Source organism: Colletotrichum acutatum (genome assembly GCF_030867785.1).
Source record: "Colletotrichum acutatum strain CBS 112980 chromosome Unknown BDZ83scaffold_276, whole genome shotgun sequence".
Lineage (NCBI taxonomy): Eukaryota > Fungi > Ascomycota > Sordariomycetes > Glomerellales > Glomerellaceae > Colletotrichum > Colletotrichum acutatum.
Window position 1 is genome coordinate 1 of NW_026849270.1, and position 25,830 is coordinate 25,830.

The window sequence follows — 25,830 nt, forward strand, 5'->3', positions numbered from 1 at the left end:
GAGTACCCGCCGTCGTATCTGCGCCGGCAAAGATCAGATTAGACGCCTCGATTTGGATGTAGTTTTCCGTGAGTTCGGCTTTATCTCCTGCATCGCACTCTGCTAAAGCGGTTGCGAAGAGGTTTGACTTATTGTCGCGATGTCTCTTCAAGTTTTCGACAGCTCGACCGCCATATTCATGGATCGAGTTACCTGCGTTGAGCATTCGTCGAAGCGACTTGAGTGGGATGTAATGAGACAGCGCATGCAGCCACGGAAGCTCGTACTTCAGAAAACTCCCAATCCCGACCAATTGAAATGTATCGATGTACTCGTTTTTCTGTCGTTGATGTTCGTTGTCAGCTGGATTTCAACAGGTACAGCATGTAACCCCGGATGATCAAACAATGTAACAGCTACACTGGCAGTAGACGTACCTTGCCAGATTCTAGTAGCTCGAAGGATTCACCAAAGGCTAATTGCCCAATCACATCCGAAGTCATAAGAATCAACCAATGGAGTATATCGCAGGATCCGTGGGTGACCTCGCCCTTGATCCTCTGAATCGCCTTTGCAACCTTCTCCCTCACAACATCCTCGCAGTTCTGACGAAGACTGGTGGTAGAGAATGCGCGAGAGAAAAGCCTACGCATGACGCTGTGCTTCACTGGGTCTACAGTGGCAAAGACACCAATACCAATGCCTGAATCTCCGACGAACTCTTCATACCATGGTGACTTCAGAAAGCCAGAACCGATGCGGTGGATCGCTACGAAGCCGTCGGGATCTGAGATTGCGACCTGATATGGCGAGATTCGTACAACAGCGCCATACTTTTTATGAAGAGAGTGAACGTAATACATTCGTCGACCGATCGTGGTTTGCCATTTCAGCTTGTAATGGGTGATGCGGGTGTACCATGGTCCTGGGATATGCTTGAGAGGGTTGCTCAGCCACAAAGAATACAGCTAAATCTAGGTAAGAAAGCGTCTCTGATAAGATATTGAATGAGGTGGCCCAACTTGCCCGCAAGAAACCAAGTACGCACGTGGTCACAAGTGCCCAGGACACTACGACTGGATCGGTGAAGAGCATGACCTAAAAGCTCCGGAGGTGATGGGGTTGTAAATCTGTGTTCGGATAACTAAGTGATGAGAAAGCTAAATACTTCCTTCAAAACTGCGGGCAATCATTTATGTAGATGAGATGGCCGGGCGTTTAACGATGCGGGGAAGAACTGATGGCTGTTGGCCGATCGCCGAAGGCGGTACAGGGAGATGTGGTTGATGGGTAAACCAACGACCAACAAATTCTGGAATCGGATAACTTGCCCAACGGGGAAGGTCAGAGGTCCTCTGTACCCATTTTACTGATTGATAGGTCAATGATGAATGGCTGGTAATTTTCTCATTGCAACTGCACATGTTTGGCATTGCAGACCTACTGGCCAGGGTTCAGAATTGCATCGCCAAGCTTTCGTCACGACCACATTCGTTGAAGAAGAATCGGCGCAATAAGGACAATCAGGACATTCTGAAAAGTCCGGGGACGGAAGGGACATCAAATTATTGAGTGACTTCATAGTTGGTGTAAATGAGGGCTCCTGAGATGTTACTCTCTATTTGTCCGTAGGGAAAAGTCTTTACCGCATCATCCAGGCCTGCGTACTTAGATATCCCACATGGGCCGATATACTCACGATCGGTGGTTCCATCTCGCTACATATTTAGTCATAGCTTCGGACGCCCAAAGAGACTTAGCGCCGAGCCCGAGAAACTCAGGTGCACAGATTCTAAACTAGGAAAGTAATGCCAGAGTAATTATATCATCATATTAATTGTCGATGGCCCGGCCCCCACTGCTCAACAGGATATGGACGCTTCTGTTTAACTGAACTCTCACAGCTTGGCAGGATCTGCGAGATAATCCCTTCAGTCAGCTTCATAACACCCAATTGGTCATATTCGGAGAGAGTTAGTTGTACGTATCGGGATCTTAGTACACATAGCTTCAACGTAGCATTGAACGTTGCTCTAACAATCGACATTATGTGCGTCAAAGGTTATTGGTTCGAATGATGTCATGTTGAGGCTCTCGAGCAATGAATGAATTTCTAACGTTATGTCCTATATCGTTGAAAGTTTTTACCCGACCCTTGAGTATAACTTTCTACTTGAAATTCATGTTCCCTACGAACTGGACCTCGTTGGCAGAGTCATATGTAATCGCTGTGTACTAAGCAGGGTATGCTCAAGTTGGATGTCACTGGTACTTACCCAAAAATTAACAGATCACTAACTGACAATCCAGTCTTCATAGGTGGGAAGCAGCATGTCGTTGGGAATTGCTTCAGCACAACGATCGTGCCGGGTGGAACTTGACAACGATTTCGTCTTGTAAAGTGGGCATTTACCTTGGAAGTTGATTTATCCATGCATCTTCAGCCCTGTCCTCAGTGCTAGAATCTAGAGCCATTTGCAAAAATCAAAAGAGCCACAGCACGTGCTCTATTAAAGGACTGATCTAAAGTGATGAAATGCTCTGCTACCTGGTCGCTTTGACTACTGAATCCAGTAAGCGATTCCATCGTGTAGATTGAAAGCTCGGACCGTACCGCCTGGGTCAACGGTGACGGTAACATCACGATGCCGAACTTTCTGCCCTTTCTGCCCATGATCCCTGAACCCATGACTCGGGAGCTTCTGCCAAGAGAAAAATGACTTTCCTTCTGCGCTTCAATACGGAGTAGTCCGCCGGGGGCTTAGGAACAGTCCTATGCCCCGTACCAAAGGGCTGGAAACAAGCAAAGTTCAACGGCTGCGGGCGCGGCATCCTTAACATGATCTTCAAAAGATGCGAAATAAGCTTTCTCCCCTTTATTTACCACAATTAAGTTGAGTATCAGATGAGTGGGGTAAAACCGAGTAATGGTACGTATAACTTCTCATCAACACCACCAAAGATGATCAAAGTCCCGGTAGGATAGGTTCTCGCAGGTTCGGTCTTCATTCGCTTTTTCTCAATAGAAAATTTAGTCACTCTTTTGTTTTCAGACCATTCACAATGATTCTGCCACACGCGGCTGTCCGTTCTCTTCAAGCACTTTCGCTGAATGCGCCCCGCGCATCTCTCGATTCGCCCGTCAAGTGCCCGGTTGTCCTGGATGGGCGAATCCCCCAAAATTTCACCTTGCAAGTCTTCGACACCTACGCCAGCCCGTTCAACCCGGGATACACAAAGGGCCCCGCGAAGTGGTCCGAAATTCTCTTGTTTCCCATGGTTCCGACAGCCTCGCGATTCGACGCCTCCAACGCGACTGGGAACTTCAAGCCTCTCGAAGTCACCATCAATGACCAGTCCATCTTCAATCCTAGCGGCAACAGCCCGCAGCTAGGCTTTCGTCGCGCCGGACTGCTGCTTGGCAACGGCTCTGATGCCTCGAATCAAGGGGTCATGACGACACATTGGAGTTCCATGCAGGATTCGACCAGAAAGCTGAACTTGACGCACGAGTACCTGACGTCTTTCCACGAGACGAACGACTCCGGCGGTGCGCAATTTGCCCTGCAGGTTGGCACGCCCCTCGGGCAGAACAGTACGGCGGGTAATCCGTTGTCAACCGACTGGAAGATGCTGGACAGAAACAACAGCGTCATCTTTTCGACGGCACTCAAGTTTGATGTCTGGCAAAATTGGGCCGTCACCCTCGACATCCCCAAGAAGTAAGGCATGTCCCCATCGAGTCGTAAGGGAGCAGGCGACGGAGGTTTCCGATATCTAATGATTCATCAGCACGATTCAAGTCTTCTTCTCGGAGGGAAACGATCCACTCAAGTCCGTCACCGAGGTCCTCCCCAACAACAACGCGGGCGGGGGTGCGCTCCAGATCGGCTTGCTCAAGAAGCCCACCGAGACCAAGACGGTTGTGAACGATGGATTCCAGGAAAGCAATCTTAATGAGGGACAAATACTGGGTGGCATCTTTGTCGAGAACAGCGCGAACGGGTGCGTGTCTCTCTGAGCCTTTACAAAGGGACAAATTTCGGTTGCCAAGTCTGCGAAAAGATGGTGGGAGAACGTTGGGGGCGAACGCTCTGGGATTGGGCTCGGATAGTGTAGGAATCCAGAACCTGGCCTCGTCCCACAAGCTGTCTTATTCTTGCTTTTTTCAGGTGGTCCAAACGGCTCTGCAGACCAACAACGAACCCCCCTTTCATTCTCTCCGGCTCTCGGCATGTGGGAATCTGACTATGGGGCATAGAAAAAGCAAAATAGTCGTTAAAATGCTGCCCACGCCACGCTTCATGTAGAGCTTGGCGGTGCTTAGATGAAGAACGACGGGCGACTTATGTGATTGTTGGGAGCAGGTAACCGAGACATTGTGCTGCAACGTGCTCCTTCGAGGACTGCAATGGTATTGGGCAGATTCCTGCCCCCTTATCTGGGCCCTTCTACAAATTGCGAGTGAGTCAGGAACTTTGAAATTGGGCCTGTGGGTTGGGCACACGTCAACATGTTGCGGGTGGCTTGCAGGCTTCTTCCCTCCATGAAGAATGTCTGGATCGATCTTCGTGACTGTGATGGTCCACGGAAACGTGTGTCTCTACTGCGAAGAGCCGAGGTAGATGACGGAGTAGGCGGCATCCATGGCTTCGACCGAATCGAAGCATGGCTTTCTAACGAAAGGAAAGGTCGTATCGATGTTTGACATACTCGGAAGTTTTGCCTTGCTTGGACCGGGTAAGTTGAAAATTGGGGTGAATGATATTATTCTGAGTCAAACAGGGCGAGAGTCGCTTCTTTTGTTGGTACTAGTAGCTTCCATTCTGCTGGAGATGTTTAAGCCTGCTCTAGGCATCGCGAACATGTCTATGACATGAGGCTGTCACAGTGTTGGGGAGCCTGAGCAGTTTCCTCGAAGCTTTGGGGTCTATGGAGAGAATCGGGCAAAGTTAACTTCAGCATGACTTGGTGCGAAAATACGGTGTGAGGGGTTGCAGAGACAGTGGCGAGGACGATCAAGCTACTTCTGGCACATTGATCCATAACACGCTCTCGTAATCCTTCAACGGCTCATCATCATAGGATCAAGCACGGAAATGACTTGAAATAGTTCAAGGCCACCAGCGTGTTTCTTCTGGTGTCCATCGACGGAGATGACCCTGAATAGCTTGACTTACCCCTGCAATTAAGAGGACCAATAAGTCGCGGTGGGTTGTATGCTTATCTGCCGGGCCTTGGATCGACGTTTTCTTTATGCCGACCGGTGTCAATATGAACGTTCTAGTCCACCCAAATATTATATCACGACTCATATGGTTCGTATTGTTTTGACACTGCAATGTGTTGTCATACCGGGCGCTGCATCCACAAACTTGCTCATGCTTGCATATGAACTCTCCGCATCAAATGCATATGATTGAAATATGTAGTATGTAAATCAGAATTGAGAATTCATTTAGCACACCAAAGATGGATATCCTTGTTTCGGAACTTTTTGAGCCTGATGTCGAGGAGAATGAGATGCGATTGGCGCCCACGCGCCCACTTGATCCGTGATCTTCCTTCAGGGAGGATCATTCCCGGCATCCTCCTTACCGACCGAGCGGCGCACTAAGGCTTCAGAGCCTCGGTCCAGAACAACCCACTCAATGGTTCCCTTTCGAGAATCTCCAGTCTTTTGATCAATAGTCGGTTAGTTCGGAGCAACCAACTCGACTGTGGGGTATGGAGAAGGGAAACCTCCCTGTTTTGTCTTCATGGCCAAGACAACGGTGTGGTAGCTGTGCCCACATCGCCCGTTTGTGAGCTCATGGGTGTTGGAGAAGAAACGACATGCATATTGAGAAATGGGTAATATCTCCTTAGCCCCGTGAAATGGTGCGACTAGGCAGACCAACTAAGAACCAATCAACTGGGTCTGACAGATGTGATGGCTGAGTCCAAGCGCTCCGAAGCATGTCAGGATGCCTGCATTCCAACAAGAACAGAACGTTATGCACGGTCTTCCGCCCGGTGGTTTTGCCGCAGAGAGACCAGTGTCAAGCCGCATTGATCCTCGACGGGAGTGCCGTGTCAATCCGCACTGATGCTTCCCGATTTTTTTTGATTGCGAACGACAGGTTGAGACATTGGTGTCTACGGACGAAGCCACCAATCAGTATGAAACGGGGGAATCGCAAGAAACATCGTTTTTGGACGAACTAGGCTCCATCGCCTCAAACTTGGGATGACATCGTGGTTCCTGTGAAGCTATCCCTGATCCTCCATTTGATATGTGAGGACTTTGAGCTTCGGGAGTTGGGCTGACAGGCCTCGAGGTATAAGAGCATGAGATATCACTGGGCATAATGAGAGATCTTGAAGGATCAGTAGGAACATCAAGAACCATCCAGTCCCTTCACGACTTCTCACTTTCGCTTTACACAGTCACATCTGCCAAACAAGTGCAGCGCACACTCTTTCAACCATCGCTATACCAGACTTCGCTCTTTTGACAAGACATTCACTTCAAAACCACCACAAACAACCAAACCAACTCCATCAAAATGAAGACCGCCGCCATCACCACCGTTCTCTTCGCCGCCCTCGCGGCCGCCAGCCCTGTTGAGATCCGCCAGACCTCGGGCTGCAAGGCCTTCACCGTCCTCTTCGCCCGTGGCACTACCGAGATGGGTACCCTCGGAACCGTTGTCGGCCCCGGTCTCCAAAAGGCAGTTGCATCCAACGTCCCCGACTCCGTCTTCGAGGGCACCACCTACGCGGCCGACATGGCTGGCATTATGTCCGAGGCCACCGGCTCCGGCCCGGGCAGCGTCGCCATGGCCAACCAGGCTAACTCGTGGCTGAGCAAGTGCCCCCAGACCAAGATCGTCCTCACCGGCTACAGCCAGGGCGGTATGGTCGTCCACAACGCTGCTAAGAAGCTCTCGGGTAAGGCTGTCGCCGCTGCCGTCACCTTCGGTGACCCGTTCAAGGGCCAAGCTATCACTGGTGTTGCCACCGCCAAGTTCAGGAGCTTCTGCGCTGCTGGCGACGGCGTTTGCTCCGCTGGTGGCTGCGCCAGCTCCGGAAGCTGCTCAAGCCAAAGCGCCTCTGGCCACATTGGATATGGCTCCGATGTCAACACCGCTGGCACTTTCCTTAAGACTGCTCTCGCTTAAGTGTAACACCAGTGAGGCATATGCGTCTTGATAGAAGGAGCATCTACCTGTAGATGCTTGAAGGGAGCCCTGGATTTGTGGCATGGATAAACGATTGGATGTCTGGAACTTTCCTTCCTTCACAGTATGGCTTTAACCTTCTTGTATTGAATACATCTACCTAGTCAATAGCACTGGTTCTTACTCCAAACTACGACATTAATAACTCATATGAGACCCATCATCGCATGATGACGTCTAGTTGTGTCTACGTTTAAACATGCTACCACTCATTAACTTTAACAATACTGACATAACCGCTCCGAAAAACGGCCCTAAGCTGGTGTCCTCCATCCTTTGACCCTAGATTTCAATGGGCCATCAAGCCTCATCACTATCACTTTCATGGGTACTGAACTTCACCCGAGACTCTCTCCATCTCTGGAGTAACGGCAGACCAACACCAGTCCAGACAGTCAATGCCACTACAAACGCAAGCGCGCTCTTCCACCCATGGGTCTTGGCAAATGCAGGGGCTTGTCCACTCGGCATCTGCAGCTGCTGGAAGGGAATCACAACAGCCTGGCCGACGGAAACCATGAAGCCAAGCACAAAGGCGCGCTTCTGCTGATCGCCACCGCATGCCTCATTCGCCCATCCAGCCAGCAAAGGCGTGTAGCAACCATAGCACCCTGCGAGAATGAACACGGCCATGCGTAGCATATGCGGCACGCTCCATGCCGCGAGGACGGCGTAGACGAACGTAAGAAGACACCCGACGGCGAAACAGACAGGTCCACGTCGGCCAATCTTGTCAGAGACGTATCCTGTGGAGACCATGAACACGAAGTTGATGGCGCCGACGCAGGTGGGGATGTTGTTGATCTCTGGCACAGTGTACATCTTTGTTGACTTGAGGTACAGAGTGAAGTATTGAATGATGTAGGAGCCGCAAGTCAGAGTCCAGAAGGAGTAGGCTGCCGTGAATGCGTAAACTTGCCACGAGCCGAAGACGCGGGTAATGACGGACCAATTCATCTTGCCAACAGGTTTGCGGCCCTCTTCTTCAATGCGCTCGCGGGCACGTTGCTTTTCCCAGTCGCTAAGGTAGAAAGCCTTTGTTGTGTGAGGGGTGTCGGGGAAGCAAATCTGATAATGACTTTAGAAAGACGCGACGTTTTATGGGAGTCAATATCAAAGAGAAGTACTTACGACGCCATAGATCACAACGGGAATGGCGAGAATGAAGTCAAAGACAAAAAGCCATCGCCACGCCGACAGACCACCCTTTCCGCCCATACCCGAATATAAGGCAGACTGAAGATAGCCAGAAAACATCTGCCCCAAGACACCGCTCATTACGAAAAGGCCAGAGCGACGGGACAGTTCGCTTTTGCGGTACCATGATCCGAGGACGTACATGACGCCAGGCCAGGCGGCAGACTCGAACAGCCCAATGAAGAAACGTAGGACATAGAATTGTGTGGCGGTCTGGCACTTGAACAGGAAAAGCACGAAGAGAGACCAAGTGCAGAGGCACCCGGTCAGCCAGAAGCGCGGTCGGACGATAGTGATGATCAGGTTGGCAAAAGAGCCGCCGATGATAGTTCCAATGTTAAAGTACGTGTTCATCCAGGAGAGTTCGTTGCCAGGACCGAAGCTGAGCTCTTCCGACATGCCGGAAACGTAGGCATTGGAGATGTTGTTTTGGTCAAGCTAAAGAGGGGCACTAGAGTAAGCAAACCGGCTGAATGCGAGACGCTTGGGAACGAGATAGGTGTGTTTACCTGTTTGATGAAAAACATGAGACACGAGAATGAGAGTAGAAACCAATCCAACTTGAAGATTAACTTCTTCTCCTCCGGCGATGTGCCGGGTTCGTGCCAGTGGAACCATCCGGCGGCTTCAGGTTCCTGTGGGGGCTCCGGCTTGGTATCGATCTCGGCAACGGCGGAGGTCGTCGAAATGCCGTCCTTGTCTTGGCTCCGGTTGATTGGGTCGACTGCCTTAATGGCATTGGCCGCGTTGGTATCGAGGTGCGGCGCCATCCTGGTTCGAGTTGCAGCTATCACTGACTCCGGTCTCGTCGCACGATCACAAGACAACTCCAAAAGTGCCCACGGTCGGTGATCTAGGCCAAGCAGATGGAGCTTCCCTGGGCAAAGTGAAGATTGAACCTGGGCAGAAGATTCTTTATCATAGCATATCCCTCCCTAGAAACACTAGAGAAGCGGTCGATGGTCCGAAAAAGAGACTTGATAACGATTTTTACTGGGTCAAGCACGACATCGGCAATCGTTTCTTCAAGCCGACTTGACCAAGATTGTCCCGTCACCAACTCACCATTGGCGGCGAACAAAGCGCCATCGAGAACAAAATCTTTTTTCCTTCCGATGTGGTATCGGGGAGGGGCCTTGCGTCTTTACCCCTTTTGGAAGTTTCTGTCGGGCTAGTTCCGGTGCTAAATAACTCCTTACTCACACGCCAAGCAAAGCCCGGGCTAATCCCCTCGCTTCGTCTCGCTGGATCTCTCCCCGCTTCTTCGGCTTCTTATGCAATATGCCCTTTGGATAACGGAACGGCGCCTCAAAAGAAGTCCTCAACGCTAGGGTGATCTAGCACGATAGTAGCTATCAAGTCCACACGCAAAGCTGCTGCCTTGTCCGTGAACGTCGGGGTTTTCTGACAACTCTTCCTGAGAAACACAGCGCGACTTCCAACCCACTGACTCGGGGCTGAAGACAAAATGGTTGACTTTGTAAACATCAATGGCGCACGTCTGGCATACCGCATAGCTGGGCCTGAAAACGCACCACTCATGATCACGCTGCATGGCGGTCGCGGAATGGGTATACTGATTGGAAGTTCAGCGTGATAAGACAAGCTTGCTGACTGAGCGTTGGCATTATCTAGGTGACCATAAATCTGACTTCAAAGTCTATAGCCAATTGAGCGATAAGATTCGGGTTCTCTCCTTCGATTACCGTGGACATGGCCAAAGTTCTTTGACTAAGCCTTACACCTTTGAGCAAATTGTCGATGACATCGAAGCGGTAAGACAGCATTTCATCGGAGATGATCAGGTCATCATCTGCGGCGGTAGTTTCGGCGGTTTCCTAGCCCAGCACTATGCAATCAGGTACGCCCCAAAAGTATCACATCTGGTTCTCAGAGGAACTGCACCATCTCATCATCGTGAGTTGTGGAACCTGTACGAGCTGTAGAGGGGTTGAGTGTTGACGACATCACCCTAGACGAGGCCGGCGCCATCAAAACTTTGGAGGCGAGGATACACAAAGTTCCCAGCTTCTCTGTCGATATGTTGAAGAACAAAGTCTTTGGTGCATATGAGAGCGATCGCGAGTTTCAATTAATTTACTTCGCTATGATGCCGCTTTACAGGGAAACTTTCGATCCCGATGCAGCGTTGAAGAGCAACCTTGATGGCGTTTACGTCGCCGAATCTCACAGTACGTAGACCTCTACACTGAGACTTAACTATGAAACATTCAGACTAGTTGACGAATAAGTCAGATGACCTCTATTCCGAGAAAGAGAAGTACTTTGATTACAGTGAACGACTCTCTCAAATTACAGCGAAGACTTTGGTAGTCGTGGGCGACAAGGATTGGATATGTCCTCCTGGTAAGAACTTTGCTCAAGTTGTCGAGTAGCTTGGCCAACGCTGACCACAAGACGTTGCAGAAAACTCCAAATTGATTGCGGAAAGGATTCCTGAGGCTAAGCTTCTATTAGTTGAGGGTGCTAATCATGGTGTCCATGCCGAAAAGCCAGAAGAGGTCCTAGGAGAGATTCGCAAGCACTTGAATATCTAGTCTCAATGTTGTTGTCAAGCTGTTTTGACTGCATATCAGCATGGCGCTGTGGTTCTCCAATGAGTTTCATACGGATACTGTTGGCAACGACAGCATGCCTTATGACTTGAAGGACCATAATGCACTTCTATCGGAACATCCTCAACCTTGCGAGGTAAATAGGTTAATGCTACTTGGGTACATGTAACTCTTTATCTATAGACACCATTATTCTTCTTGAATCTTACGTCAACCTTTTGGCCGGCATCGTCCCGTTCTCTTCAGTAACGCTATGCCGTACTTCTCTCGTCACCTTAATGATTCGCCGTGTGCTCTCCGCGTCGTCGTCATGGTTGCTGTTGTTGCTGTCATTATCCCCTGCTCCCCCAATCACCGTCACCCCTAGGTCTGTTTCGTATATCGGGCCCTGTCGTCCCTTGCCCTGCCCAAAGGTCACGAGGTTTGTGTCACCCGAACGGTTGTAGGGTTCCTGCGTGCTGGTATCCTTGGCCAACCGTTTGAAGAAGGCTCGTAGCATTGGTAGCGAACCAGCAATGATGCCTAAGCCGCACTCGACGATTGTCCAGAGAACAATGTTACCTGCGTGGTCTACACGGTTGCAGGAATGTCAGCGTGTTGCCTTGTACGAATTGTAGCGGAATAATCGGGGTGCGCGGGTCTTCTTACACAGAACGTCGCTGGCTTTCATGTACGCATTCGTGAAGGGTACTCGGATTATGCTCGCGATGCCAGCTCTAACACCAAATACAATTAGTCAAAGGCTTCAGTATACAGTTCCCTGCGTTTAGCAGAGATTCCGATATCTCAGACTTACAAGAGACCTAGTCCCAGGATGAGCCGCACGTAGAACTTAAGTCGGGATCGCATCTGCACGTGTCGAAGCAGAAAGAACGGAATTGCCGCAACGCTGAAGTCGGTGATGACGTTGGCGACCGATGCTCCGTACGAAAGCGCGGTGGCTACGATTGGTGGCCAGCAAGTTCCCGGTATACTCTTGTCCCAGTACCTATCGAGGGGGTGGCATTGGTTCAAGATGACGATCAGGCCGGAACCGCTCATCAAGAAGGAGAGACCTATCAAACCTCGTAGGATCCAGAGGTAGACTTTCTGGTTGGTGATGCGCATGAGGGTGATGCAGATGCTGGACTTGATAAAGCACAAGCTCCCAGCGTAGAAGGCTTGCCAGATCAAGAGAGTCTAGATTTTGTTGACAACAATGAGTTAGCAGCTCTAGATCGTACTTCATGTCATAGGCTTGCCCTTAACCATCACAACACACCTTGTAGCCCTCAATGCTCGTAGCTCGATTCATGATCTCGTCTTTGCTCGCTATACCGGTAAATGACCCATAGATCGCAACAGCGGATTGGCCTAAGTTGACAGACTAAACAGATAGTCTCCCAGTTAGCCCCTTTTCCACCGACCGGAGCATCGTCTACTTGCAAATCCTGTCAACATTGCCCAGTCGTCTGAACCGATTTTGTTCGTCTTGAATCGAATGAACATGCGCATAGCCATGACGATAGTCGTTAGAATCGCCAACGTGACGGTAGTGACTAAAAGCCCCAATGCCAGCCCCTGAGGCTCGACGGCCTGCCACGTATCGTCTCCGGCCACATTGGACATGACGCTTCCTCTCCGCCGATTTCGTAGTAGCTGAGTCGGAATTGAAGAAACAGTTCTGGGACGAGTCTCGAAAAGGAATCGACTTCGGTAACTACATTCTGCGAAGACACTACTAGTAGTGAAGAGGATTTCAGAGAAAATGTACAGACAGCAAACCTTGCCACCGAAGCGGAGGTGATGACCGTGGTCCCTCATGGGAGGACCAAAGTTCTCTAACGCACCTGGGTCCCTGACATCCCTGGCATGGACTCGAAGGAGCGTCTTCCCATGTGCGTTTGCCTGATTCGGCTGCGAACCGCGTCAGGTACGAATACGTCAAGCTGGGGTTCAATCAAAAAAGTCTGTTGGAGAATTAGACGGATTGGAACACCCCGGCAGATGTACCAGTGTGGAATGTTGGTTGTGTGATAGGATGCGGTATTTGACAGGGGCCCTGGACATATGGCATGGGGATGGGAGACGTCAAAGCGAAAGGTTGCATATGGAAACCCAGCACCAACAGTATCTTGGCAAGTCGACAGCAGGGAGCGAGGGGGACTACTCCACCCGTAGATAGCACATTTCTTCGTTCTTGCATATAACGCATCCTGGCTTTCTAATCAAGGTGTTGAAGGTGCATTGTCTTGTTAATTGTTTATCCGTAAAAGTTCATGGAATATGGGCTTTGTCTAATTTCCTTGATTGCGATTGGTTCTGACCTTGAACAATTCACTATACCACGTATAAGTCATGCGAGTCGAAGTGCCTGGGTATTCGAAGCCCAACGGGATGGATACGCGGCCCACGGATGGTCTGACCCAGCACCCGCCCGCATCACCCCCGTTGACAGCTGAGCCGGGGATGTATGCAGGAACGCGGGGTTACAGCAAGTTGTCGTCTTGAAGATAACTAGAGTCGGGGTCCTGGTCGTTGACCGCCCATCCTTCTGAAAAGTCCGTCCGTCTTGACCTTCCTGAGCATATCTGAAAAAGGGCCCCTGAGCGAAGATCCTCATCCTATAAGACCATCCAGCAACGATTTTGATGTTACCTAGCAAGTCATGTAATCGAACCCCCTTTTCTTCCTTTTTCCTGATCTTGGAAACCGAATTTTGTGCCAAGGAGCATATGATTGTGAAAGTCTGATTTGCCAACAGCGCAAGCGGGTCAGAACCGCACCTAGAATCTATACCATCAAGCTCGCACTTTGAACATTTACCATGGCTATCGAATACGAGGTCAAGGGAAAGGTAGCCCTGGTTACAGGAGCTGGATCTGGTAAGTAGTCTCATCTCTATCTGACCTGCGATGACGATACCCTTGGGTATTGATCGAAGATATCTCAATCGCCGGCTGACACGATATCCATGATTCTTCTAGGCATCGGTCTAGCCATCACCCAGCGCCTTCTCACCGAAGGCTGCTCGGTCATGATCGCAGACCTCGCCCTCCGCCCAGAAGCCGAGACCACCATCGCAAACTTCCCCCATCCGTCTTCATCCGCAGACAAGCCCTCTGCCGCCTTCCACAAGACAGACACGACAAACTGGGCCCAGCTCAAATCCCTCTGGGCGGCAACCCTCGAGAGGTTTGGCCGGGTCGACATCGTCGTCAACAACGCTGGTATCTTCGAGCCGCCCTGGTCGTCCTTCTGGAACCCGCCCGGCGTTTCCCCCGAATCAAAGGACGATGCGGACGCCGAGGTGGGCTCTTACCACATCTTCAATGTAAACACTATCGGCCCGATCCGGCTGGCACAGATCGCCATCGACTACTGGCTTCAGAACCGCGAGGTCAAGGGAAATCTGCTCTGGGTGTCGAGCATGGGCGGCTATATCCATTCCATCCAAACACCATTTTACTTTGCTAGCAAGGCGGCTGTTCTCAGCGTTGTCAAGTCGCTCCAGGGGTTGAAGAAGTTGGTGGGGATCAGAAACTCTGTCATCTGTCCCGGACCTACGAGGGTACGTGAATCTTGGAAATCCACAAGCCTGTTCACATAATTACAAAGACTGACATAAGCGCAGACGCCCCTCTTTGACCAAGAATTCTGCCGCGATCGCTTGCCAGCTGAAGACCTCGCCCTGTCGTCTGAGGACCTCGCCAACGCAATGTTCTCGCTGTTGACGGAGGAGCAGTATGGCAATGGCAATGTGCTCGAGATCATGATGGTCGGCAGCAAAGAGGAGCCCAAGGTCCATACCAAGGAGGTGCAGTTGGAGGCTTTGTACCCGACGGCTAGCCCGATGGGTGCGGGCACCAAGGCCATGGAGGCGGAGCTCAACTTTATGGGGATGATTGCCGAGAAGGGGATGCGATCTAGTTGCTAAGTAGGTCACAGCCGCTAGTATAGATAGGTTAACAATGTCAAGGCTATCCGTACATTTCGGAAGCGATTTTGAGGGGCTTCAGGCTGCTTTCTACGCCGTCAAGACGTAGGTTGGGACAAGAATGACTGTAACGGCATTTTGATACTCCATAGAGGACTTACTCACTCTCTGGACCCCTCGCTAAGACCGTTCTTGGGTTTCTCCCTACTACCACCCAGCGCTAACAAGCTCGGGGGACTTGACGGGCTGCTCCGTTCTACTGCCCGAGCAAGGTCCCCTTGCCTAGCGGTGGATACTCCACGGTTCGGAATGCGGAACAAGAAGCCGTTCTTATCATGAGGAGTGACCCAAAGATGCCTAGGCAACATCCAATTTGGAAGCCAAAGCACCACGCCAGAATAGCCGAACATGACTTAAGGATCAAAGATGCCAATGAAATCGAACTTGATTCGTCGCTCTAACACAATAAGGTATCTAGGTACTAATGAAAGTAAAACCAGCAGCCGGCTACAAGACAGGATCGTATCAGAGAAATCCCAATTCCAATGACCCCCAGCCATAGTCCATGGCCGATTCATCATTCCCTACCGCCGCCGAGTGCCGTGTAGGCCCTGTGGGCGAGAACGCAGCCTGACCCCTGAACCCCGCCGGCGCCGAAGCCTGCCCGCCACAATCATCCGGGAACTCGTGAAAGGCATAACAGGTCGACCGGCCGAGAACCTCTTGCATCAGCGCAACAAGCCGCGTGATAAGCGGCCGTACCATGGCCTGGTACGATTCCCTAGACGAGAACTGGCCGCCGCCGCCGCCGCTGTACACATTGTTGTTCCCGGGAAAGTGTAGAGTCGTGTAGCCGTTATTGGGCACCCCTGAGATAAGCCCCATGAATTGTCGAAAGACCTGAGCGGCCTGGCGCGCCTGGTTCCAGCCCTCGGGGAAGGCCTCGAGGATGCTGACGATGACGGCTACCTCGTCACGGGCGGAGAAGGATGTGCATTCTGCGGCGCATGCGATGAAGCTATGAATCAGGACCAGACCGACGGGGAAGAGGCGGCACAGGGTTACACGGTTTAAGGGTAGCTGGCGCTGCTGGAGGAGGACCGAGGTCGACTGGAGGTGTTTCTGCGCAAACCGCAGCAGCTCAACGGCGGAGACGATGGTGCCGCACGCGTTGAAGTGGCAGGGGTAGTGGAGGAGGAGGAGAAGGTGGTAGTACCGCGCACTGAGCCAGGTGACGGAGTTGTGAATGGGGACGTTGTCTGGTTCCAGTGGAGAGACGAGGCATCCGTTGCTGTACCAGTTCTCAATCTCGGACCGGATGTTTTGCACGATGGCGCGTCTGTCTGCTTGCGAGAGCGCGGCGACTTCTGGTTGTTTGCGAGTGTGGATCTGTTTGAGGATGCGGTCTTCGAGCTGCCTGAGCTGGATGACGTGGCGGTTTGTCTGGAGGATGGAGGCGAAGTGTTGACGGTCTGGGGAGGCAAACTCTTCGATTGTGAGGCCTGGCAGCGGGACGTCGACGTTTTCGTCGATAAGGGCTACGGGGAGACCTAGGGAGATGGCCATCATCCGGTCCAGAACGTAGATGCTCCAGAATAGACGATGACGAAGTTCAATGTCCATGGCCGAAAGATTCTTGTCCTCGGAAGATCTTCTACTTAATCCAAGGAGCATGGCTTGGCGGGAGACGATGCCTGCTATAGACCACGTTGAGATGCCGTTTGGGTCGAATAGTGAGTACAGTGCCACTAGGACGAGTATCTGAATTGACTCGAGGTCCTCTCTCACGAGACACTCCTGGATGATGTCGGCGTAAGCTACATCGAACTTGGAGGCAGTGTCGTTGGGTATTTGGCCAGCGCGCTGCAGGGTTGTGCATCCAATCGCCATGATGAGATAGAGCAGCGTAGAGTCGGCATCTCTACGCCGCTTAGATGATTCGCCTAGTGACTCGAGGTCTCGCAAGACCTTTGTCCTATTGACGAATGGGTACGCCCGGTTGACATTTCGGAAGTAGGCGTCGACGAACCTGCGAGCAATGGCATCGCGTGGCAAGCTTGATGACGTGAAGCCCTCTCCGTCGCGAAGACTCTCGATGCCAAGGATCCTTCCGGGCTCCGGCGCCGGCTGGAGCAGAGCTCGCATATGATCGTGGCCCCTTGACGACGATGATTCCGCATCTACGTTCACCGCGAGGCTCCTCTGATCAAAGAGGATCGACCCTGATGTCCCAAGCGGCTGCTGATGCACAGCAAACGTATCCCGCGGTTCCGCGCGGTTACTCTCTGCACTGATAATAGACCCGGGCGTGGCTCCGTTCGCCGCTGGCGTGGCCGGAAGAGTTTCCATCGCCTGGCCCACGGCCGTGGTCGTAGTAGCAGCCGGCGAGGATCCCAAGACAGAGGCGATATCCGTGCCCGTGTCAAGAGTCTCTACGCCAGGAGCGCCGGCGACGGGGAGGTTCTCGTTGATGAAGCGCGAGAGCCATTCTATCCTGGCGCGCAGATGATGCGTCTGGGCTGCGGTGGAGGCGGCAGGCGTAGAGAAGGAGCACTTGTGTCCCGCGTTGGCGCAGAGAGTGCAGATGGGAAAGGTGCGACTGCACTTCTTCTTGAAGCTGCGGCAGCGGTCGCAGGCGGGGATATCGCGGGCGACCTTTGGCGACGATGCCGAGATGGATGATGGCGCCGTCCCTACTGCTGCTGCTACTGCTGATGCTGGTACGGAGGCGGTGGAGATGTTGGCGGCGGCAGTAACTGTGGTCGGACTTTGACCTGTCAGCGCCGGTGAGATTGGACCTGACGGTGGCGCTTGGGCCGAGCCCGAGACTGACGCCGCGATGGTTGCTGCTGCTACTGCTGACGATGAGACATCGGGGACGGCATCCGGATGTCCCGGGTGGACTGCTGAGGACGGTGTCTGGGGCGGCAGTGGAGGGCGTACCGCGGGAGGAGAAGCCGAGCGGCGCAGGGCTGGCGAGGATGGGGATGTCTGTCGGACGCGAAAGCGATGAATGTTTGATCTGATGTGCTCGGGCGACATTGCGACGGTGCAAGAATGCCGAATGGGATAGGGGGGACTGGGCGACGGCGAGACGCCGACGTGAACGCCCGTTTCGTGTCGGGGCTGTCGGGGACTGGACTTTTGGGGGGCGTTTCTTCGCTGGACACGTCGCATACACGACCGGTTGGTCGGCTGAGAGTGGGAGTGTGGGATGGGGGATCCTTCTTCGAACAGAAGCGAGACTGGAACTGAGTCGGGAACCTCTCCGCTTGTTGTTACCTTGCTTCACTTGCTCAATGGATCGTCATCTGCAGGGCAGAGGCAGAGAGAGTTCTTCAGCGGCTGTGCGGTTCCATGGCTACGGGTCGCGTAGTGTGATGGTCATCGTTTGTCGAGCGACAATTGTTTTTCTTTGCAAAGACAAGAAGAGTAAAAATTCTCTTCTCTCCCCTCCCCAGCGTCGCAACGAGGCTGTCCTGCCTTACTACACACTACCTGTACCTAGGTACGTGTACACACTATCTCTTCTTCTGCCCAGGTCGCTCTCCGCGCAGATCCTAAGCCATCCAGTCACTGAGTCTGGTAGTGGGAGACCATGAACCGGCCGGCAAGACGGATAGAAACACCAGAAGTACGGCACAAAAGTACCACAGTACCAGACAGTTGCCGATGGTGAAAGAGCACGACTCAAGCGGGCGTTTAGCACGCCATTACCGCTGTCTGCTCAGGGGCGACGAATGAGGAGTCTCCTTCGAGCGATTCTTCTGGTTTAGTCGGCCCAGTTTGGACCCGCTGTCGGGGATGCGTCATTCGGAGTTAATATTTCCTAATAATTTTTTTTTCGTGTTGAGGGGGAGGAACCGAGGAAGAACGAGTGAGAGATAAGGGGCCGGCCGGCAATCGGGGTTGTGTTGCAACATTCTGATAGTCGGCAACTGAGAACTTCAACTGAAGCATCAACTACTTGGAAGTGAGGACGGTTGGACAGAGCCGAGAAACTGGAGAAACAGTAGTTAAACAGTTATGTATACATACATAGGTATGACTTGCATGAGAAACAATTGTTCGAGAACTGCCAGGCTCTTCGAAGCGCTTATGATCTCCACCACCCGCCCAGCACGGTGCCCAGGCGCACAAATGGCGCTGGCGTGGTCGGGCCAAGTCCGACTCGCTCGTATTGGCAGTCATTCCTTTTGCTGCGACTCAGTGGGCCGTTCGTCCGACCAGCAGAAGCATATCGCCGAACTAAGGTTCGTCTGTAGTCCTGTACGGATTAGTACTGTTGTTAGAAATCTACAGATCCAAGACTGTAAATCGCCTGATGCTCATGCGGAGCATTAAGCACAAATCGCTCAGAGTTGCTCGTCACTCTTCTCATAAAGCCGAGTCTTCTTTTCATCGTCATCGTCCGAGGGTCTCATCAGTGGTGCTACACAGATACCCCTCCGTACTGTCACTCTCTCGCTTCTCTACAGCCCCTCCTCGCGTCCAGACCCGGCCAGAACCCGCCGCCATCATGTCGCCCATGTACATGGAGGACAAACTTAACATTGACCGGGTCGCCGTCATCGGTGCCGGGCCGTGCGGTTTGGCCGCCGCAAAGTAAGCCCGCGGATCCGGCCCCAGCCGACGAGTTCAACGCCTCACACCTACTTACTTTATTTGCACTCCAATAGGTACTTGTTAGCGGAGAAGAAGTTCTCCAAAGTGCAGGTGTTCGAGCAGAGAGATACCGTCGGCGGCGTCTGGACATACAGCCCGTTGAACGTCATTGACGGCGACTTCAGCATCCCCAGGACACAGCCAACCAAGAACCCGGACACGGCCATCGCCGTCGAGGGACACGATGCCAAGCAATTCGTCTCTCCAGTGTATGATTACTTGGAGACCAACATCCCCCACACACTCATGAACTACTCGGACAAAAAGTTTCCATCGAATGCCTCGCTTTTCCCTCCCCATCAAACAGTGAAGAAATATCTTGAAGATTATGCCGAGGAGCTCAAGCCCATCATCTCTTTGTCGACGCAAATTCTCTCCATTAGAAAGTCCACCGGTGGCAGCGAGGTTTATTGGGAGATTGAAAGCCTTGACCTCAAGACAAATGAGACGAACACGGCGCAATTCGACGCTGTCTTCGTTGCGAGCGGACACTACAATGATCCTTTCGTCCCTGACATCCCTGGCCTTGCCGAGTTCGACAAAGCACACCCGGGCTCCATCTCACACTCCAAATTTTACAGAAATGCCGAACAATACAAGGGAAAAGTGAGATGAGCCATACCCGCAATCTCTAAGCCTAACCAAGGTCACTCACACCCATCACAGAAAGTCATAATCATCGGCAACTCAGCTTCAGGCATAGACCTAAGCGCACAAATCTCAACGGTCTGCGCCCTCCCCATCATCGTCTCCGAAAAGACCATCCCCAATACCCCCGCAGAAGACCGCTCGTCCTGGGCCCAACCCGTTCCCGAGATCCTCGAATTCATCCCCGAAAACAGGCAAGTCCGCTTCGCCAACGGCGAGACCGAATCCGAGATTGACGGCATTGTCTTCTGCACGGGCTACTTTTACAGCTTCCCCTTCCTCCGCGACCTTTCCCCTCCCGTCGTCACGGACGGCGCCTACGCGCGGAATCTATACGAGCACCTCCTCTACATTGACGACCCGACGCTCGCGTTCGCGGGCATCCCGCAGCGCATCGTGCCGTTCCCCGTGTCAGAGGGCCAGGCGGCGTACGTTGCGCGCGCGTGGGCGGATCGTCTGCGTCTGCCGAGTCGCGGCGTGATGAGGCAATGGGAGGCACGGATGCTGAAGGATAAGGGGGAGAGTAAGATGCTGCATAACTTGGCGTTTCCCAAGGATCTGGATTACATCAATATGCTCCACGCGCGGAGCTTGGAGGCGGAGAAGAGAGAGGGTCTGGAGAATGATGGTGTGGGAAAGATCCCGCCGTACTGGGATGATGAGAAGCGGTGGACGAGGGAGCGGTTCCCTTTGATCAAGATTGCTTCGAGGAAGTTGGGAGAGCGGAGGCATGAGATTACGACGTTGGAGGAGCTTGGGTTTGATTACAAGGCTTGGAAAGCAGGGCTTAATGAGGAGGAGAAGTTGCTGTAAGGGATGGGCCTTGTGCATGCTTTCCCCTTCAGTTTCGTTATGCATAAACCTGAAAACGAGTAGAATTATAGAAATACTGAAGACGTACACATTCAAGTCATCTAGAGGTTGCTTGAATAAATTCGTATACAATGGTTACCTCATGGGAATGCGGGTGTCCAAGTCTGGCTCACAACAGCGGTGAGGTTAGTCGATAGCAAAGGACTAATTCCAATGTACATCAGGCGCAGACTTCTACATGTAACATGCAGCTCAACACATCTCTTCTAGTTGACTGTGGCAGCTTGAGGCTATCTTACTTTATTTCGAACGCTTCAAAGTGCTAAACACCTCAGCCGATCCGACGAAGTCAAGGTACAGTCATCCCGGATCAAAAAGGCGGGACCTTGGGATCTACTACTTAGAGACGCCATGGAGAAGATGCTATTCCTACAATACAAGGAGCTTACAAACTTGAACTCGTGAACCCAAAGCTGACAAATGGGCCTCCATCCCATCCTACACCCGCTGGTCGCGCGCGTCACGAGCGCTCGGAGTTCCGAACCGCGCGGGACGATGCAGCTCCCCGGAGCGGGGAAGCTGAGAAGCCTATTTTTACGTCATGTTCACCTATTGCAAGCACGTTTGCTGCTTTGATGTGATTCCTCACAAAGCAACCCATGCACTAATAACAGACCCCTCATCACACCACATAATAAATCACTGTAGTTGTAATCCCACCGGCTCAAGTTGTATCAATCCGTCAAGATATTTGAGATCTGGCATCGCTCATTTATCGACTAACGAAGATTCGACCTGCTTTACACCACAATATTAGCTAGCAACTTATTCAACAGACAGTCAATATGAGTGAAGAGGTATAGTTGCGCCCATTCACAGATTCCAAAAAAAATACATGTATGCATGCTTATCACTTCATTCCAGAAAGACCCAATCCGGTACCAGCCCGGAAAAGGCGGAGGTTTCGAGCGCACCGAGGCTCAATTTCGCAACTTCATCACGAAAGACGCCAACTCAAAGTTCCCAGCTGAGAAAGGTCGCTATGCTCTCTACGTCAGCCCTGGTTGCCCCTGGGTAAGTCCTCAAGCACATCTAAGCAAATGCCCCGCTAACAAAACGCAGTGCCACCGTGTGATGATCGTCCGCGCCCTCAAACGCCTCGAAGACGTTGTAGACCTCTACATTGCCGACATGGGCATGGGAAAAGAAGGCTGGCACTTTACAGACAGCCCCGAGGCAGCCAAATTCGGCGTCCTCCCACGCGACCCCGTCTACGGCTTCATGACAATCAAGGAGCTCTACCTCAAAGCGAGTCCCGGCTACGACGGCCGCGTCACGGTGCCTGTCCTCTGGGATAAGAAGGCGCATACGCTCGTCAGCAACGAGTCGAGCGAGATCATCCGCATGCTCTACACTGAGTTCGATCACCTCCTTCCTGAGGCGGATCGCGAGGCGAGTCGACCCGGCGGGGGCCTGTACCCTGCGGCGAAGCGTAAGGAGATTGATGGGATTAATGAGTGGGTGTATCACACAGTCAACAATGGCGTTTACAAAAGCGGGTTTGCGTTCACGCAGTCCGCTTACGAGGAGAACGTCGACGCCTTGTTCAAATCGCTAGATCGTTTAGAGGATATTCTCAAGGACAGGCCTTTCCTAACCGGCGATCACATCACTGAGGCTGATGTCCGTTTATTCCCGACGATTGCTCGGTTCGACGTTGCCTATGTTCCGATCTTCATGTGTAATCTGGGCACGATCCGGAACGATTACCCAAATCTGCACCTTTGGTTCAGGAGGTTGTACTGGGACCAGAGCGAGAGGACACACGGCGCGTTCTTCAATACGACGGACACGTGGGTATCGAGGTTCAAGGAGGGGTATGGTGGTGCGAGGACGAGGGTCTTGGGAATTACTGGGCCGCTTATCATTCCCAAGGGACCTCGTGTTCTGGTTCACGGGCTCAAGGAGGGGGAGAAGCTTGAGGCATTGTAGTTTTCTCACTTGCAGGGACTGAACTTTACAAAAGTTTGAGACCATAGATAGAGTAGCTAGGAAAACTACCATGGTAATTTTCCTTATTGCACTGCCGATGGAATCTACTACTGCTAAGCTAGTCGTCTTGCATGATCCCTCACTTATACTGTGACGCAATTGATTGCAACAGGCGCTCAACTTTTTCAGATCCCCCGAGGCGACTTTACCCCAGGCCAAGCTTCTCGGCATTCCAAAAATTTCCGAATTTTGCAGCTCACTATTCCCGGGCAAACATAGTAGTCAACCAAGCCAAACAGGCAGAACTTGTGGCTGCGGCGGTGCAAGTGAGTTAGGGGCTGTGATCATTGGCACGCACCAATGGTTGGCGGCAGGATTGATCCTGCCAGCATAGTGTGTCTTAACGAATGAGAATTCAGAGCAAACCGAGTTTCAGTTGACATGTTTGTCTGGCCACGTTTTGCCACTCCAAGAGTCGATTCAGCCTTCTGGGGCAGAGCGATTCGCCCGATTTGAGGCAATGAACCCATTGACAAGAGCTTTACCTGAGTCTGCCAGGGTTTGACAGTCAGCCTTGAAAGCCTTTGCATTTCTATATTAGGGGTAAGAAGTCTAACTAGGCTGCAAGTGTGCCTGTTGCACTTGAAAACGTGAATGCGCCATCTTTCTACTATCGCTGAATACTCCTTTTGAGGCTCCTATCGAGGCTACAAGAGCTGACCCCGAACTCAACGAGATCAGGCAAATCTAGAACAATCACAAACTATTGTAACGCACGAAGATTATTAGATTATTTTACAATCTAAATGCCTCCTCTTTCCAAAAGCGAATATTTAATAGCCGCTCTCGGAATCCTAGTATTACGGGCTAGACCCGATTAATAGATCCGAGCCTTAGCCCGGATACTACTACGGCTCACCGCGCCGTTTCTATAAAGGTCCTATTTAAACGCTTTTTTTCTATAGAACCTTTATAAAACCTCCGCTCTAAAAACCTCTATTCTTTAGCTTAGATTTTATATATTAAAATCTTTTTAATATAGATTTATATAAACTAGACTCTTAATATATTTAAGCTCCTTTTTTTATTTACTTTATTATTAATTATATTACGTAATAAAAGTAAATATAATTATTAATATATTACTAAGCGCCTAGTTAATAAAAGCTATAATATAAACCTAAAAATAGATTATTTAGGGCCTATAAAAGCTAATAAAAGCCTAAAAATAAAGTAAAATAAAAAAAGCGGCGGATATAGTAAAATAAAAGCGTAAATATAAAAAGTTTAATAAAATCTTATAGCTATTATAAAAATAGCTTTAATAAATAAGCGGACCCCCTATACTTTTTATTAAAGAACCCGACTTTTATAAAACCCTCGTTAATTTAAAAGTGCTTTTTAATAATAGAGCCTTTTATAAAAAACCTTTATTAAACCCGGTAAAGTTTTTAAATAATAAAAATAAATATAGTATTTAAAAAGCCTAAATACGTAATAAATTTATTATTAATACGCTATTTTACTATATTAATAAAGAACGGAAATACTTTATTTTTTTATACTTTACCCCTCGGGTTTAAAAAATAATAAATTAGTTTTATTATAAAAAAAAGAAAAATAAAAAACGAGGGTCTAACGAACTCTTTATATACTTTTTATAAATATATAGCGACTTTTATTAAGCTAAGAACACCTTTAACGAACTATTAATAATAATTATAAAAAAAGATAAGAAGTTCGTAGTATTTTTACCCCGATTTAAAAAAACCTTAGTTAACGCTAAAAATTAAAAATAGCCCGCGGACGTTATAATTTAATACTTTATTTATATTTTAGCTCTATAATTAAAAAAATATATAATCGCTATATTTTAAAATAAATCGTTATATACCGGCTTCTTTTATAACGTTTAGGTAATAGTTAGTAATATAAAAAGCTACGACTTTAACTAGTATAATCTTTAAATTTTAATATAAAAAAAATATTATATAATAAAAGAATATATTAATAGCGACGGAGATATAATTATAATTAAAGCTATAAAAGCTATAAAGCTTAAATAAAAAACGAAGCTATTAATAAAGCTAAAGACTTAGCGCTATTTTAATTATAATAAAGTTAAATATATTATAAAAATTATAAATAAAAGTAGGAAGCCTGCGTAGTTTAAATAGCGCTTATAAAGTACTATATAAAGGAAATAAACTTAAATAACGACAAATATTATTTAAAAAAAGAATAGCTTAATATAAAATCGGGTACTAGAGCTTATAAATAAAGAACGGATAGGATAAAAGTTATTTAATTAATAACGGATTATAAACGGGCTTTTAATACTATTTACTACGAGGATTAATAAAATATATAAAACTTTAACGTTAATAAATTATAAATATAATATATATTTTATAATAAACTCTTAACTAGCCCGCCGTCTTCGCTTCCTATATATAAATAAAATAAAATATAGACTTTATAAATTTATAAATAAATCCGCTTAAACTATAACTAAAAGAGTTATCGCCTTCGACTTTAAAATTAGTAGCTATATAAAAAAAGTATATATATATATTATTAAAAGCCTAGATATAAACGTATTCTTTAAAAAACCCTAAATAGAACGGAACTACGTTATATATAATATAGCTAAATAACGGATTTAGTATAAAAAGGGTAAAATAAAAGCGTATTTTAATAAATAAAAAAAAGGCGCTATAATATAAAAGATTTATAAAATATAAAGCCTAAGAGCCCCTTTTTTTATTACTTTATATTATAAAGTCGTTATAAAAAAAAAACACTAACAAACGAGTACGCC

At 49.7% G+C, this 25,830-nt stretch overlaps 10 protein-coding genes across 10 annotated transcripts; 6 read left to right on the forward strand and 4 right to left on the reverse strand.

Annotated features, from left to right (window-relative positions):
* Positions 1-1,463, reverse strand: BDZ83DRAFT_686302 (cytochrome P450; the record flags this gene model as incomplete). Its single annotated transcript, XM_060511261.1, has 3 exons — positions 1,006-1,463; positions 417-947; positions 1-319 (listed from the first exon to the last, which is right to left on the reverse strand). Coding segments are annotated over exons 1-3 (919 nt in total), but the record flags the coding sequence as incomplete, so codon positions are not given.
* A 1,579-nt stretch (positions 1,464-3,042) lies between these two features.
* Positions 3,043-4,000, forward strand: BDZ83DRAFT_758849 (uncharacterized protein; the record flags this gene model as incomplete). The annotated part of the gene is made up of 2 exons (XM_060515102.1): positions 3,043-3,701; positions 3,772-4,000. The coding sequence occupies 2 exons, from the start codon at positions 3,043-3,045 to the stop codon at positions 3,998-4,000; spliced, it is 888 nt and encodes a 295-aa protein (XP_060357331.1).
* Positions 4,001-6,527: 2,527 nt separating this feature from the next.
* On the forward strand, positions 6,528-7,142 carry BDZ83DRAFT_658337 (cutinase; the record flags this gene model as incomplete). Its single annotated transcript, XM_060511032.1, has 1 exon — positions 6,528-7,142. The coding sequence occupies one exon, from the start codon at positions 6,528-6,530 to the stop codon at positions 7,140-7,142; it is 615 nt and encodes a 204-aa protein (XP_060357332.1).
* A 360-nt stretch (positions 7,143-7,502) lies between these two features.
* BDZ83DRAFT_595171 (major facilitator superfamily transporter) lies at positions 7,503-9,169 on the reverse strand (the record flags this gene model as incomplete). Its single annotated transcript, XM_060506773.1, has 3 exons — positions 7,503-8,270; positions 8,334-8,837; positions 8,909-9,169. The coding sequence occupies 3 exons, from the start codon at positions 9,167-9,169 to the stop codon at positions 7,503-7,505; spliced, it is 1,533 nt and encodes a 510-aa protein (XP_060357333.1).
* A 477-nt stretch (positions 9,170-9,646) lies between these two features.
* On the forward strand, positions 9,647-11,203 carry BDZ83DRAFT_644801 (Alpha/Beta hydrolase protein). The gene is made up of 5 exons (XM_060509781.1): positions 9,647-9,970; positions 10,035-10,316; positions 10,376-10,591; positions 10,656-10,766; positions 10,827-11,203. Exons 1-5 carry the CDS (start codon positions 9,868-9,870, stop codon positions 10,955-10,957), a joined length of 843 nt encoding a protein of 280 aa, XP_060357334.1. The 5' UTR covers positions 9,647-9,867; the 3' UTR covers positions 10,958-11,203.
* On the reverse strand, positions 11,181-12,863 carry BDZ83DRAFT_772565 (uncharacterized protein; the record flags this gene model as incomplete). The annotated part of the gene is made up of 5 exons (XM_060515388.1): positions 12,382-12,863; positions 12,237-12,328; positions 11,772-12,154; positions 11,624-11,691; positions 11,181-11,545 (listed from the first exon to the last, which is right to left on the reverse strand). Exons 1-5 carry the CDS (start codon positions 12,776-12,778, stop codon positions 11,181-11,183), a joined length of 1,305 nt encoding a protein of 434 aa, XP_060357335.1. The 5' UTR covers positions 12,779-12,863.
* A 918-nt stretch (positions 12,864-13,781) lies between these two features.
* Positions 13,782-14,891, forward strand: BDZ83DRAFT_772574 (uncharacterized protein; the record flags this gene model as incomplete). Its single annotated transcript, XM_060515389.1, has 3 exons — positions 13,782-13,839; positions 13,942-14,525; positions 14,589-14,891. The coding sequence occupies 3 exons, from the start codon at positions 13,782-13,784 to the stop codon at positions 14,889-14,891; spliced, it is 945 nt and encodes a 314-aa protein (XP_060357336.1).
* A 412-nt stretch (positions 14,892-15,303) lies between these two features.
* BDZ83DRAFT_644808 (fungal-specific transcription factor domain-containing protein) lies at positions 15,304-18,308 on the reverse strand. The gene has a single exon (XM_060509782.1). It carries the CDS (start codon positions 18,066-18,068, stop codon positions 15,417-15,419), a length of 2,652 nt encoding a protein of 883 aa, XP_060357337.1. The 5' UTR covers positions 18,069-18,308; the 3' UTR covers positions 15,304-15,416.
* Positions 18,309-19,410: 1,102 nt separating this feature from the next.
* BDZ83DRAFT_658343 (thiol-specific monooxygenase) lies at positions 19,411-21,017 on the forward strand (the record flags this gene model as incomplete). The annotated part of the gene is made up of 3 exons (XM_060511033.1): positions 19,411-19,496; positions 19,571-20,162; positions 20,223-21,017. The coding sequence occupies 3 exons, from the start codon at positions 19,411-19,413 to the stop codon at positions 21,015-21,017; spliced, it is 1,473 nt and encodes a 490-aa protein (XP_060357338.1).
* Positions 21,018-21,654: 637 nt separating this feature from the next.
* On the forward strand, positions 21,655-23,128 carry BDZ83DRAFT_714170 (glutathione S-transferase). The gene is made up of 3 exons (XM_060511650.1): positions 21,655-21,874; positions 21,942-22,091; positions 22,140-23,128. The coding sequence occupies exons 1-3, from the start codon at positions 21,863-21,865 to the stop codon at positions 23,007-23,009; spliced, it is 1,032 nt and encodes a 343-aa protein (XP_060357339.1). The 5' UTR covers positions 21,655-21,862; the 3' UTR covers positions 23,010-23,128.
* The last annotated feature ends 2,702 nt before the right edge of the window (positions 23,129-25,830 follow it).